General features: G+C 41.0%; 1 protein-coding gene and 1 long non-coding RNA gene across 4 annotated transcripts in view; one reads left to right on the top strand and one right to left on the bottom strand.

The window, feature by feature from the left end:
* Positions 1-15,523, bottom strand: part of C2H15orf41 (chromosome 2 C15orf41 homolog) — a 200,222-nt gene that overhangs the window by 102,131 nt on the left and 82,568 nt on the right. For all 3 annotated transcript variants that reach the window (XM_021153861.1, XM_029473865.1, XM_029473866.1), the window contains 3 exons: positions 5,410-5,489; positions 5,003-5,052; positions 263-330 (listed from right to left, as the gene is read on the bottom strand). In XM_021153861.1, the coding sequence (XP_021009520.1) occupies positions 263-330; positions 5,003-5,052; positions 5,410-5,489 (198 nt within the window). The remainder of the gene's footprint in view (positions 1-262; positions 331-5,002; positions 5,053-5,409; positions 5,490-15,523) is intronic.
* Positions 1-15,523, top strand: part of LOC110287211 — a 74,113-nt gene that overhangs the window by 56,032 nt on the left and 2,558 nt on the right. The gene's annotated exons all lie outside the window — the stretch shown is intronic.

The following is a 15,523-nucleotide window of genomic DNA, read 5'->3' as shown; positions in this document are numbered from 1 at the left end:
TGACACCAAAAGTAATACTGCAACAGATATTAAAGCATTTTTTCAGCCACTTATTCTATAAAATATTAATTGCAAGCCTGTGCACGTGATGTCTATATAGGGGAGTGGGTCTAAATCAATAAAAGGTAGCATGCGCAGCATCAGTCATCATCCTCTCTCTCCCTTTAGTACATGGCACGTGCAGGTGGAAGACTGAAAATACTCATCTTTAAGTACCGGTGAAGACACTCTAAGTCAGAGAGAAGGCTTGAGCAACACTTACCTAGGAATGACAGGTTTTTCTTCAGAAGCAAGTCTCTCAGCAGGACTTCATGCTCATAGCCAATAGCGCTAGACATTTCACTTAAGGAGGCAACACACACAGAGAAGGGCGTAACAGGAAAAGTTAACACCAATTATATATAATATACTATACTCTAATACTAAATGTTGAGATGAAATGGAGAATTATGGTAATTATACACACGACTTTGTACCCAGATTACATCTTTGAGGAAGGAAATTTCTATAAGCATTCTCCCCAAGAATTTTTTTTATAACACTTACAAACCTTGGCAAGAAATGATTCATAAATCACTGTGACTTTAATTTCTTTTAAAAGGAGGGGAGTCACTTAAAATATATATTTATTTCTGTTACAAACAAATAAACAAACCTCTAATTCAACTTAGTACATGTTAACTAAACACTCACTGAGAACGAGAAAGAACAGTAACTAACCCAGTCTTTGCCCTAATGGTTTCCAATCTTACAGTCTAGAAACGTGTGAGATCCATTTGCCAGTCATCAGCTCTGGCTTTACTTCCTGTGGTAAGAAGCCTCTCTCTCTCAATCTCTCTCTCTCTCTCTCTCTCTCTCTCTCTCTCTCAAGAAGCCTCTCTCTCTCAATCTCTCTCTCTCTCTCTCTCTGTGTGTGTGTGTGTGAGATGTTCCCAGAAACATATAAACCGTTCCAGTGCTTTCTTGATGGCAAGCATCATAACAAGTCATTTCAGCATGTTATCTGATCCTCACAAGTATAAAAAGCTTGTTTTACAGATGAGGGGAGTGACTCAGAGAAGAAAACGCACAGAGGCAGTCAATGTGTGGGAAAGCCAGGGATGAGGGGTTGGGGTCACAGCACAACCTAGTGTCTACCTAGCTGTCTTGACAACCTGAGTTCCATCTGTGGCAGTAAAGGAGAACAAAACAAGCAAACAAGGCAGGAATGAGCTCACTCTGAGGCCCGCATTTGATCCTATTTTTCCCAAAAGCATCAGAATTATATAAATACTTGTTAATACTTAATGATTCCTAAGGACCATGTAGGAAGCCTTTGTGCTAAACACTGACAGCTTTGAATCTACACGGCAGGGCCAAGAGTAGATAGATGATCTCAGGTTCATTGTCTCAGTCATGTAAAGCACGGTTCAGAAATGCTGAGGATGGAGCTCAAGGCCCTACGACTCATAAATAATGAAGCCAGTGACAAAACTTTGAAGCTTGTTCTCTTTTGTGACGGAAAGAGAGGATACCAAGTCTCCAAAAGTCTTAAGCTCTTTTGGTCTGTCTGTCTGTCAGTTCTTCTGAAAGCAGTTAATAGAAGTAGTCAGCGGTAGGTACCTCCTTCACTGTCCACCCTGCCCAACCCTGTGACAGTACATGGGTACAGAACTCCTGACACAGGGTTCTTCTGATCATGTATTGCAAGCCTTCAACTTAAATCAAAGGCAACTTATATATCATTAGTTAAAAAAAAAAAAAGAGCAGAAGATTATCCTGCTCTCTCTCAATGGGTTATAGGTTACTATCATTGAAATTCAAGAAACAAAGTCATACTTGTCCATGAGCAGAAGAGGCCAAGCCACCAGAACTGCCTCTGCCCTGTTTTCTTCCTTCTTCCAATGCACATGACTGCACTCATTTAATTATTAACTAGAAATAAAATAAAGGAAACAAAAAAAATGCTAAATCACAGAATTTCCCTCCGTTTCTGAGTCCATAGAAGACACTTGATGGATAAGTCTCAATGGTATCTCATTACCGGGGTATCCCACATTTTCTAGCTAAATTATTTACTTCTTTCCACATAAATGTGCTCTCACTTTATTGTTGTAAATTATTTACATCTAAAATGTTGAATCATGAAACGGAGGTTACTGATGGTGGAGAAATGAAACCCACAGCCCGGGGCTTCCTGTGCCATCTTTCCCCCTTGCCTCTCTTCAGACCTTTGTCTAACAGCTCTGGCCTTGAGTCTCACTTAGGAAAGTTGAAGTGACTGCTTTTTCACTGAGTATGTTTGGTGGATATGAGATACAGAGGCAAATGTATGGGTGTATAGATACCATATACACACAGTTAATTAATCAAACAAACAAAAAATAAATAAATATACACACACAGTAGTCATCAAAAGAAAAAAGAGAAGCACCCTGACAACCCATCCTCCTTACCAATGATTGGTGCTGTGTCACTTTAGAACATGACCTGTTTACTTTATTCTCTGGACACACATACCTCCTTGTAACATTTTCATAATGGAGTACAGAGGTTTTATATCTATTCCATCTACCAAATGTGTGCTTCCTTTGTATGAAACTGCTGTCGTACTTTAGTGAGAGTAAGCGAGGTAAACATTACCAAATGATCAGGATCACACAGAAAAGTGTTTCTCACTTACAAAGGAAAGCTATAATTTCATCCAGTGTGAAACAGAATACTTCCTGTTGACCAGTCGAGGGAATGTCTTCACAAGCTCATGTACAGTGCATGAAACCGGCCGCACTCCAATGCACAGGGACAGCCAGTCTCTCCACAAACTTCCCAAGATGTTGATTCTGCAGTTACTGCCATCACCAATTTTAAATTTTGGAAATATATACTTCTTGATATAGAAACATGTAGAAGTATATGTTTCGTTTGATATAGACAAAAAAATTGCAAGGTCTAGAAAATAAAGTTTATAAAAGCAGCAATTTTTACTGGTAATAAGCATAATGGAGCTGCAAAAATTAGAATCTAGTCAGTGAATATAATTTATATACATACATCATTATATTTATCAATTGAAATTATATAGTACATTAAATTCTACTGACAACATGCAGCCAAAAGAGAATGTGAATGATGGCAAAACCTATCTATGTATACAGGGAAAATATTCCAGACAGAATTTATAATGATCCATAAGCAGAAACACTTAGACATTGTCTATAAGGATACCTATTATTGATGTATGGTAGTGACCATGAGGCAAAACTTGTAAATAACCTCACAAGCCATTTTCTTCGCCAGCGATACAGCAATCTAGTTTCCCGTAAGCGTCTCAACTATTACTGAAAAATAGCCTCCTGGCATTTACAAAGCAGTTGACTTCATACTTTAGTCCATGCATATATAATTAGAGAGTTATATTTAAAATCAATATGCAATCCTTCAAAAGACATTATGCTTTTAAAACCTTAACTTTAAATTGATTTTTAACTATTTTATGTGCTTTGAAATTAGCATGTAATTCAGCCCAAGCCACTCTGAGATGGTGTCAGTTGTTAGATAAATGTGCTTAAGTTTATCACTGTGGCAATGCAAGGCTGGCGCGCCGACAACTTTTAACACTACCATTAATTTCACCCTGAAAATAGAAGCATACCTCCACTTTAGTCTAATAATAATAATAAAAAAAGCCAGATGTTGACAATACCATGGTTTGCTTCATTTTAGCTTGGGGAATAATAGATCAGAGAATGCATATGCAAAAAACTACATGCTAGTTAATATTTTTCCAAGAGGGCTCAGTTCATAGGTTATGCCAAATTGTAACTATGTTTTTAGGAAAGGAAGTAATTTCCTTCACAAAATATTTGAGCTGGGTGTGGCCCTGCATACTTGAGATCCAACACAAAGGAGAGGGAGGCAAGAAGAATGGGGCTGGAGGGTAGGGTGGGGCCAGCCTGGACAACAGAGCAGAACCATGACTCAAAATATTTTTCTAAATGACCCTAAGCCTTTTGGAACCTTAGAAGGATATAAATAAATATACACATACACAAACATATGCGTGCATATGGATATGCACATTGCACACACATATATATGCACATATGGATATGCACACACATACTCAGCTCGCAAAAGAATCCAAGAAAACGGACTGTTGATCACTGAGTCACAGCTGGCCCCTCTGCCACTCCTGCTAACAGAATCTAGTCCAGGAAGGCTATGGTTTTTTAATGATCTCTACCAAAAATTTTGAGTATTGTTTAAGTAGGTAGTCTTTTCTCTAAAGTGTTAAGAGGATTCTCACTGTCAGGCCATTTTGTTTCTGGATCATCTCTCCTTCCCTGAGATTGCTGCCATTCACCCAACCTTATTTTAAGAAGTAGACATTAACTCCTTAGGAAACTCAACAGCTTTAATGAGAAATGACTGAACATCTGCTTTCACGGCCTTAAAGTCAGTCCCAAGGGAAAAATTAGCATGGTTTCTCTAAAAATGTTTATTAGGGATCTAAGTGGCAGTGCAGATTGCAATCAGTATTTAAGTAAGGAGAGTCCACTGCCCTTTAAAATGTGACAGTCTCTGGTGGCATTTTAATACCATCATCCTTGAACTCCTGGCTCTAAATTTATTCTAGAACACTCAACTGAATTTGGCCCATTTTCAATGGGACTTTGTTATATTTTAAAACAATGGCCACTGGGATGGTTAGATACATTCCAAGACAGTATGTTACCTGCCTAATGACTCTGCACTGTTAAACTCACTGAAAAACCAAGCAGTTTGCAATGAGCATGGAGCTGTGTCCCTGCTGAACTGACATCTTGCTGTGGCCTAGCTGATCCTTCCCAGGCGGTAGAAAACAAAGGTCTGCAGTGACCCTCCAGTTGATAAAATGTAAAATAGGAGAGTATGAAATGTGTTTTGTGAAGCAGAACTTTATGTCAGGTTAAAGCTAGACACATCTCCTCCACCGAGTCTAAGCTCATCAATTGTGCACCTAAAATTTTATGGGGAAGGATACTGCTTGATGCAGTCCACCAGCGGTCCATAGCAACAGTCATTCACGATGCACTGTGGACAAATAAGAGAAGGGTGTTATAGGCTGGGGCGACGACAAACCCCACCACAGGAAATATTCTAAAAGCAGCCATTACTCCCCCAACCCTACCACCACCCAAAAGAAAGCTATCAAAAGGCTATTCAGATTTAATCACAGAAAACAAAAATTACATGCTTCTTTATTTACTATAAAAGCAAGCTATAAAAAAAAAAAAAAAGTAAAATGTTCTCGAAAATATTGCGTTGCCATTTATGGTGCGCCCTGACCTCACTGATAGTTTATGATGACAGTCATTAAATGAGGTTTAGCGTCCTCTACTCTGCCAGGCAGATAACAACATTGCCACGGGAAGCAGCTGTGATTAATACCTGATAGACCTGGTTTGCTAGAACTCCATCTGGAATCTGAGAAGGGTCCCGCAGCATACTGTTTATAACAGACTTGGAGGCTGTAGAAGGAAAGAGATGAACTATTAGCAGACAGTCAACACACTTTTAATATGACAGGAGAAGTGACGGATACCTTTGTGCGCACAGATCCCGAAAAGGAAAACAGGACTGATAACGATCATTTTCCTGAGATTTTTCATTTAAGAGAAGCCTTTAATTAGATCATTTTTGCCAAGTATTTGTAAGCTACATTGCCAGATTTGACAGTGACCTGATTTCTTCCAAGGTAAATTAACAAGTCTAGACCTCAAGCATATGTCTATTTGCAGACACACCAGCTTCTGAAAAGCCAACTTTGGGGATGGGGCGGGGGGGCGGAGAAGAAAAATAACCACAAAAGATTTAACTGTTACAGGTAGAGATCTAATTTCTAAGCACCTGTACGTACACAGCTTAGCTAAGACAGGCTAGACTTGTAGGCTTCAATAACGCTAATAAAAGCATCAACTGCCACTGGTTATGTCCATTCCACAGGTGAGCAATACAGGTAAGACTGGCTGATAACTGTAGCAATCTGAAACAAGGAAACAGTGTGGGAGAGTGAGAGGCTACACATGCACGTCTGTGCATGTGTGCGCATGCGCTTGTGCATGTGCACTGCTGTCTTCCTGTAGCCACTATTTCCAGGACCCCTGACCAAGACTATATAGGCTATGCATGCTCAATTTCTGTATATGAAACACTACAATATTTATATATAATGTACCCCCAGGATCTGACATACACTGTCTCTTGACTAAATGTAATCTAACTCAATACAAATGGCATGTAAATCATTGTTATACTGTCTTTAGTAAGTTAGAAAAGTCTGTATGTTGAATACAATACATTTTTGCTCCTGCCTTTCTCATCAGTAACTGATAGAGTCCTAGGCATGAAACTTAGGACAAGCATCAAGAGAAGGCATAGGTAAGGTGTTAAGTGTTGAGAAGCTAGGTAGGACACCCCGGTCCTGCTTTGTTCCTGGTGGAAATCAATTCTGTCAAAAATACCCTATGGAATCAATGGAAAATATTTAGCAAAATGGCTTAGGGAATGACCCATGCAGGGACTGCTTGAATGCCTCTTGTACAATTATCTACTTAAGAAAGTTAGTGAAGGTCAGCGCTGTGTGCCATTTTGGTACTTGGATAATTTTAAGCTTAGTTATTATTGTCAAGGTCCTTATCAGCTTTAGTTGCCTTGGGATATGGACAGATATGAGACATGCTTATAAACACCATGGAAAGAAATAAGAAGATGGCATCTTCAGTGTAGAATTCATTCTAAAAAATCCTTTAATCATTGTTTATGGAAGTTACATGACTAAGTTACACAATACTACTGATATATGTAACAGGAATTTGTAAACACGTGTTGGCACTATACGGGGAGAGCCCATATGGAATCTCAAAAGAACATCACCCAGTTAACCTTATCCAGGCCTCTCTTGCAACTAATTCTAAAAACTAGCAAGCAGTGTGGTCCCTTGCATCCACTGACTTCATCTGTAGGAAGCAATACTATTTGAGTTGAGTCTTCTAAACAGTTCTCAGGGGAGGCTCTTGAAAAAACAGCTGCTACATCATTCTGTTGAAGTTCAAGTAGTAGGCTGAACCAAGACTTACACATTTGCTGGGTTTGATAAACTTGGGCTGTCCTCAATTATTTTTGACAGAAATTACCACGGATAAGTGGTATGGATCCTGAGACCATGAGGCAGTAACCCATCACCTTACTTAGGAACAGATGATGTGGGAACAGGACTAGGGAGACAATAATGTGCCTGGTAAACCTGCCTACTTTCCTTAGCACAGTTTTGAAGTTCAGCCAGATGGTGGAGATCAAAGCGGTTGTTCACATGTGTGGTTGCCTTCTCTGAGGATACGTCCTTTGGTCTGCCACTCATTCACAGATGGTAATGGCACACTCGCCCTTCTACGTTACCCTGGGAAACAGCAGCCTTCTCTGTGCACACCTGGTCATGGGGTGCAAAGGTGGTGCAATGCAAACTCATGCCCATGTGAAGAAAACATTATTTATAGACAAGTGTGACCCAAAGTTCTAGCTACCAGAAAATCACTGACCTCTTAACAAATTACATGCAAATCTGTTCAAATAATTTTAAAAAGCTCTTTTTCAATAAGAGAGTCAATGCCCGAAGATCTGAGAAAAGTAGGTCATCTATTTTGAGGGGGAAAGGGAGAAAATGTCAAATTAGAAAGTGATGGTTTTGATTTCATCATTTGAATGTTGCTTTTCAGGATCCAGCACTGTTGTTATAAGCTTTAAAAACATCACTTTTTTTTTTTGTTTTTTTGACACAGGGTTTCTCTGTGTAGTCCTGGCTGTCCTGGAACTCACTCTGTAGACCAGGCTGGCCTTGAACTCAGAAATCCGCCTGCCTCTGCCTCCCAGATGCGTGCGCCACCACCAAAACATCACTTGAGGGGAGATGCTTGCCTTTAAAGTCTTAGGACCAGAGTTCAGAGTCACAGAATAAATGTAAATGCCAAGTGTCGGTCTACTGGCCTTCTTCTACAGAGTCAGAAGGCAGAGACACGGGGCCCTCAGAGTAAACTGGCAAACCAGATGAGCTCTTGGTTTGGTTAAGAGATCCTCTGAACACAGTGGAAATCCAATTTAGGATGATCTCCAACACCAACTTCAGACCTCCACATGCATGCATGCTCGCACACACACATGTGCATACATAGACACACACGCACGCACACACACACACATATATACACAGACACATGGACACACACAGACACACAGACAAACACACATAGATACACACACGTACACACACTTGAAAATGGAAGAAAAAAAGCCATTTGAATATGTTGAAGAGAACATCACTTAAAATACAGAGTGTTAGCTGTTTTTAATAAACAACCTGCAAACTGAGTTCTACTAATTGGTTGGGCAATGCAACCCCTAAATCCAAGGCTCAGGAAAGACAGGAACAGGTGGTGTTAAGACCATCATAGTTAGATAATCAGGATGACTGCTGTGAGAATGCCCATCACATCTCAGATATATGGCTGTCTAAAGAAGACCTACATAACAGCCACAAAAGTCAGCATGGATCAGTAGAACTTCACAAGGCTGCACTCGTAGGTGAAGAGCTACAGGCAGTCAATGACTTCTGAAAAGAAGAAAACAAAAGAACATTTTTTCCAGGGTTGCGCTCCTGATAGGTCTTCTAATTCCAAGTGGTTGGGTCTAACTACATGTACGTAGGAGCAGCACTAACTGCACAGTGAGGGCCTCCAGCCCCTCCGACCATGGAGACAGGAGGCCCATTTCCCCCTCTGAGGCTCATACTTCAACAGATGGATTTCTTCTTTTTACAGGGAAGGCACTTGGAGCCATTGCCACATGACCAGCAGAAGGCAGGCACTGGATAAAGAGATGGTAGCAGTGTTTCAGCAGAGGCAGAATGCTTAAGACTGCAATGGAACTTACTAACAGAAGGAACTAATCCAGTAGAACAAATAACCACAGAGCTGCTATGTGCTTTGATCTATGTATCTTTTTCTTCAAAAGTTGGTTTAAGGCTTTTGAACATGAAGGCTCTGGAGGTCTCAAACTCCATCTCCATGGGGATGAACCCATCAGTGTCTCTCCTGGAAAACTCTAACTTTGCCCTTGCTTTAGATGCCATTTTCCTTTGAAGCTGGGGTGGTCCTCTAGGCTTTAGCCCATCAGCTTCCTCACTATGTGTAAATGAAGCCGAAAGCAGATTGGTATCATCTGACAACCGGGACTCCTCGAGGACAGATTCAAGTCTCCTCTCTGCCTAGCAAGCAATCAAGTACGAAACTTAGTAGTTGCTGAATAGGAAAACAGCGTGTAAAGACAACGGGAAGTCATCTCCAAAGAAGGACTGCTCCTGATGCTCAGAACTTATCTCTGGAAGTTTGCAGCTTCAGGACCACTGCACACCATCAGCTGGGGTACACCAAGCATGCCAATGCCTAATTCTTAAGCCTAAGCCATGATTTCATATGGTTCTTCCCCAAGCTTCTACATACAGACTCGAAAATAACAACTTTTTCCTCATCTTTCCCTTGACCCAAACTCTGAAACCTGTTTGATTTTTCTCTCGTTTGTTCAAGCCCTTCTTGTTTTTATAACCTTCATGTCTCCTTCATAACTTAGACTAGAAAGGACTCCTATTGTCTACCAATCTTTTGGTGACTGCTTAATTTCTATTTTATCATCTTTTTAAAAGAGATTGACCAGAATGCTACAATTTAAAATCATGCCACAGATTAAAAAAAATAAAAGTTAAAGGAAAAAGGAATTTTTAGACTAATCTAGTTGCTGCTGCTTGCTTTAGGTATCTGAGGACACATGACAGTTAACAGTCTCAACAAGATGTCAAATCTCCTAAAAGACAAATTATTGTATATTTCTGTGAGGAAATTTCTAGACAGGGTTAATTGAGGTGAACTCTGCTCTAAGTATGGATGGTGTCATCCCATGTGCTGGGATCCTGGCTAAACACAAAGGAGAAAGCAAACTGAGCATGCACCTTTGTCTCGGGTTCAGGACTATAGATGTAACGACCAGCTGCCTCATGGTCCTGCTGACAAGGCCTCTTGGCCATGATGAACAGCAAGCCACCTTGAGCCCCAGTCAACATTTCTTCCTCTCTTCATCTGCTTTCCTTAGGTATTTTGCCACGGCAATGAGAAAATAACGAATACAGGATTTTTATATATAGGAAGAATCAGTCTCATCATGAATTGGCAGGAGAGAAAAGTATATTGTTACTCGTGAAGCCGCAAGGTTTCAGATTTTTTAAGCTCAGCGTTATGTAGCTCTAAATTTCTGAATCTGATGCCTAGTTTATTTGCTTTTTAAAACTTAAAATGCTTGAAAGTTTTGGCAACTTCATCCTGCATACATGCATTCTAACTACGCTTTCTTCCCACCCTCTTACCTCTCGGTTCTATCTCTATCAACTGCAACGCAGTCGCTATCCTAGATTCATGACTTTTAGTTTTAGTGAGCCATCTGTGTAGCCACTGAATTAGGAGTATCCACTGGAGTCCCAGTGGTATATGGACACGGAAAGGGATGAGTTCTCTTTTGGGATGTCATCACCAGCACATAGTCCAGCAGCAAGGGGTGCAGCCCTTGGGTTCTTCCTCCACCCATGTCTGATTGTCAGTGGATTCATTCCTGTGCAGACCTAGTGCAAGCATCCACAGTTGCTGGGAGCTGGTGACTGCAATGACTGTCTTGCTCAGAAGAAAGAACGTGGTAACTCTTCTCTTTATCTTCTGACTCTACTCTTTGTGGCCGCTCCTTTCCAGCGTTCCCCACGCCTTAGCAGGCGGTATAAATGTCTTAGTCGAGGATAGCCCTCATCTATCTGTCACTTGTTCTCAGTACTTTGAAGCCATAAGTCTTTCCATTCATCATCATCCTCCGGAGAGAGGCTTCTCTGATTAAGGCTGAGAAGAGAGTCTGTCAATATGAATAAACATAAAGATTTACAAGGCAAAGACTTTATGTCAATTTAGCTAAATGATAGTCAGTTCCCCCATAGGGCCTATGATCTTCCCTGTCATATGTTCTTTATTTTGATCTATCTATGTATCTATCTATGTATCTAAGTATCTATCTATCTATGTATCTATCAGCACCAGTAAGTGCACAGTACTGCACATGTATTCCCTCCTGTGGAATGCTGTTGTCCCTCAAAAGAAGAGTCAGTAAGGAGGGAGGAAGGGGGCAGAGAGGAGGGAGGGAGAGACAGAGAGAGTGAGAGACTACAAACTAATAGTGCAAATCAGTATGGAATGACTAGATACTTTTTGCTTGACAGGTCGATGGCCTAGCTTGTAGGGTTCAGAGCTGGGTAGGACCCCTGGTGTCTTTTCTCCCCCATTAGCTTACATAGCACCTCTAGGATGATGAATCTAAACCTCCGTTCCTGAACGGGATCTATTAATATCCCCCACCCCCACCCTTTAACCTTTTTGAGAAACTGTTTCACTTTTCAGGTTTCAGGATGGCCTAGAACTCACTCTGTACCTCAGATTGGTGTTGAACTTGCAGTGATCCTTCTGGGTGCCGAGATTACATGTGTGAGCCACCAAGCCTGGCTAAGTAAATGTTTCCTTAACCTTAAAGTGCATTTATATATTCAGTAGGGGTGGGGCATGAATATCACAGTTTGTCTGTAGAACTCAGAGCAAAACTTCTGGGAATGAGTTCTTTTCTCTACCATGTGGGTCATAACGATCAAATCCAGGTTATTAGACTTGATGGCAAGCTTATTTATTAACACACTTTAAAAAGTAAAGAAACATCTAAGAATAACTTTATAACCATTTCTCTCAGTCAGTCTGCTCTGCCATCCCACATACGCAATTCACTTTCATTTTAGGATTATATGTTAATTAAATTTCTCCCTTCCCCTTCCTCCCTACAAACCCTCCTATATTCTGTTCTTGGCTTTCCCTAAATCCATGGCCTCTTTTTTCCCATCAATTGTTATTGTCTACATACATGTATTTGTATATACAGATATATTCCTAAATATAACCTGTTGAGTCCATGTAATGTTACTTATATGCCTGTTCTCAGGGCTGACCATGTGCAGTTATAATGCCACAGATATGTGCATATGTTTACGCAATACCTCTATGGAGAAGGTTTGACTCACTTCATTGACAGAGGAATTGTTTGTATTAGAGTACTCCACATGCTATTCAAAACCAGAAGCATTTATCTCAGGCACTCTGTATAAGATAACAATTCACTACTTTGCTGAATAAGTAAATAAGCACACTGCCACACTGAAAGAGAAGGCTGCTAAAAAGTCTAGTCCTGTTTGTATTTACAATTATTGAGGTGATTTTTTTTTATAGCCAAGTACATTTGACTTGTGGTTTTCCTTATTAAGAATGAATGGGCTTAAAAATTCATTCCAGAGAAAAAGAATAAGGAACAATATAATACAATGTATCTTAGAAAAGTATTGAAAACATCTAAGCATGTGTACTGGCTAAAGGGTAGTGTTTATCTCTGACAGAAGCATAGGAATGGCTTTTAGCATGTAATATAACTTTTGTAGCAATTATCTATCATTTTGTAAGTATTTTGTATTCAAGTCAAAAGAGTCTATCTCTTAAAGTAGAATTATGAATTTCCATTTTGAAATGTAAATGGAGCTGGTGAGCTAGCTCAGGAGACAAGGATGTTTCCCATTAAGCTGTACCTTCGAGATTGATACCTGGGACTCACACGGTGCGAGGACAGAACCAGCTCCTGAAAACTGTTCTGTTACTTACACATATCACATGCATACATGTATGCATGTGCAGACACACACTGAATGTAGTAAAAAAATTTAAATGTAAACAAAAAATCTTTCAAGAAGTATTGAAAGTCACGCACCTATGTCGAAAGTCATGTACTATTATATACCTGAGTTTCTAGAACTTCAGAAATGTTGATTTCATATTTGTGCCATGTCAATGAGGAATGCTCACGCAGGGAAGTGAAGCTCCCCAAGTGTCCATTTCCCTGTGCGTGCTCAAATGTGTGTGGGTACCTATACCTGTTCATACTTGTATACGTGGAGGCCCGCAGACAACCTTGGGCCTTGTTACTTGGTTTTTTGAGACAACGTCTCTCATTGGAGCCCATTAATTAGGCTAGTGTGGCTGGCCAGCAAACCCCAGGGATCTGCCATCCTCTGCTTCCACAGGGCTGGGATTACAAGCGCATGGCTACCATGCTGGCCTTTGACATTGGTTCTGGAGAATGAACTCAAGTCCCATGTTTGCATGGCAAGCAGTTTGCTAACTGTGTCCCACAAATTTCCCTTTCTAAAGAGAAGGAGGAGGAGGAGGAGGAGGAGGAGGAGGGGGAGGAGGAGGAGGAGGAGCACCAGCAAGCACTTACTCACACAGCATACCAGGCACTACTCTAACTACATCAGCTGGTGCTAGGAAACAACTCAGTGGCAGAGTACCTAGAGAGCAGCCACAGTGTCCTGGGCCTGACCACCAGCACCACAGGAAACAAACAAGAGCCCCACAAACTTCACTTGTGTTAACTGATTGAAATTCTATGGTGTTCCAATGAGGAGGCAGTGATTGTTGTCTTCCTGTTGAAGAAACTCAAGAGTCTACATAATCTGCCAATGTCTCACTCCTACTTAGTGAAGGAGATATGGCTTGGTCAGTTCAGTCTGTTGGTTCCTTGGTTATTTTTCTCCAGCTCTAGTTCCATATTCAAAGCCATCTGAAGTTTACTGGATTGATGTATCCTTCCTGTTAGAGGAGTACCTAAGCCTTCCTGCAAGGCACTGTGTGCTCTGGGCCAAGGTGACACAGATCTCTTCTGCTGGGATCAGCTTGAAAGTAGAGAGGTAAAGAAAGGACCCAGTCTAAAGTCCAAAAAAGAGAGGGACAGAAGACCTGACAAAGGTAGACTTGGAGGTTCACAACTATAATTCCAGCACTTGTAAGGTGAGGACTCTGGCAGTACAGGACCAGCTTGAGCTCCACAGTATGGGAAAGCCTAGTCTACAGGATGAGAGAGACCCTGTCTGTAAGAATAACACATAAGCAAACAACAGGAAACCTGACAAGATCTTGAGTTCTTATGGTCTACAGAGGAAAGGAAATTGGATTCTCCTAAATGTGAGGCCACTGTGGCTGCTTGTATGGATGGCCAAGCTTACACTATTCAGTGGAGAGAGGGCAGGTCTCTGCCTTGAGACAAGACTTTCAGACACCCCAGCCCCAGCCCCAGCCCACTTATTTATATCTTCTAGGTTTCTATTTGCTGGCAAAGACCTACACCACATCATGAGGTGTGTCAGAGTGTTCAATTAGAGAGAAGCTAATTCTAAGTCGTTAAAACTGCTGTCCAGGATTACAGGGATTCGTGCAATGATAGAGTGCATAGGCAAGAACTAGTGCATATTCCTGGCAAACAACCTCATCCAATTGGAAATGGAGAACCTAAATTTCTTTCTAAATTTTACAAGAGGTGCAGATAAGGAGTCTAGAGTGCACATTCACAGTAGTTAAACAACTCTGAAATCCACACACTTTCAGTACACTGAAAGAAACACACTTCCTGGGAACCAAGCCCATGTGACTAATTACAGCCAGGGACTGGCACTTCTATTTAGAAACCACTTTCTTCTAATTCTCTCGTGGGGAGAAGGGGAGAGCTCAACTTTCAAGGAAAACCCAGCTATTCAATCTCTGCCCATTATCCAGCACAAGGCTAGTCTGCACAGCTTTCTTATACTGTACAGTTATCAGAGCTTCTCCGCCCCCTTCCCTCAAAGGAAGGTCAAGGTCCTATGTGTGAGGCGCTAGGAGCTGAAGGCAAGGTACAGGTCACCCTCATTCCAAGGAGAAACAGACAGCAGAATAATCTATCAGGTTTAAAAAAATATGCAGAGGCTTGAGTACAAGTTTCTAAGAAGGCCCATATTTTGATACCTTGAGCAAGTGAGTTATTCATTTAACTGAATAAGTTGGAACCCTGATCTAAAAATAGCCGCGCAATTAACAGTGTACTATATAATTAAAATCTGTATATCATTAAATTATGCGGACGTTAACTTCACTATGAATTCTTTATGTAATGAGACAGTTAAAAGATACATCTCTTTGGTTGTAATTAATCTTTCAGCTAGCTCGATGAACACAATGGCACAGGGTCCTGTGCCAAAGTGAGAGAGACGGGGTTTTACAACGAGTCCTGGGGCGTGCTCGCAGGGGCTTGTGGGAACAAAGTGTGTTTGGGAAGAAGCACAATTAGTCTCTGAAGGAAGGTTACCAGTGAGCTCATTCTGTGTGCGGCACCCTTGGATGCCCCAAGTGACAGACCAGGGCTGGAAACCACCTCCATTGAAAACATATGACATACATTTTATATCCTTGGAAAATGTCTTCGGTAGCCGTGGCCTACAGAAGAAGAGTGGAAGAAAGGAAGGGGGAACCCAATACACTTCTGAGAACTGAAGAGATTACTTCTCCCGTGTAGTAATTAAGTGTAA

This window comes from Mus caroli, chromosome 2 (assembly GCF_900094665.2).
Source record: "Mus caroli chromosome 2, CAROLI_EIJ_v1.1, whole genome shotgun sequence".
Classification (NCBI taxonomy): Eukaryota; Metazoa; Chordata; class Mammalia; order Rodentia; family Muridae; genus Mus; species Mus caroli.
This window is presented reverse-complemented; position numbering and strand designations above follow the sequence as displayed.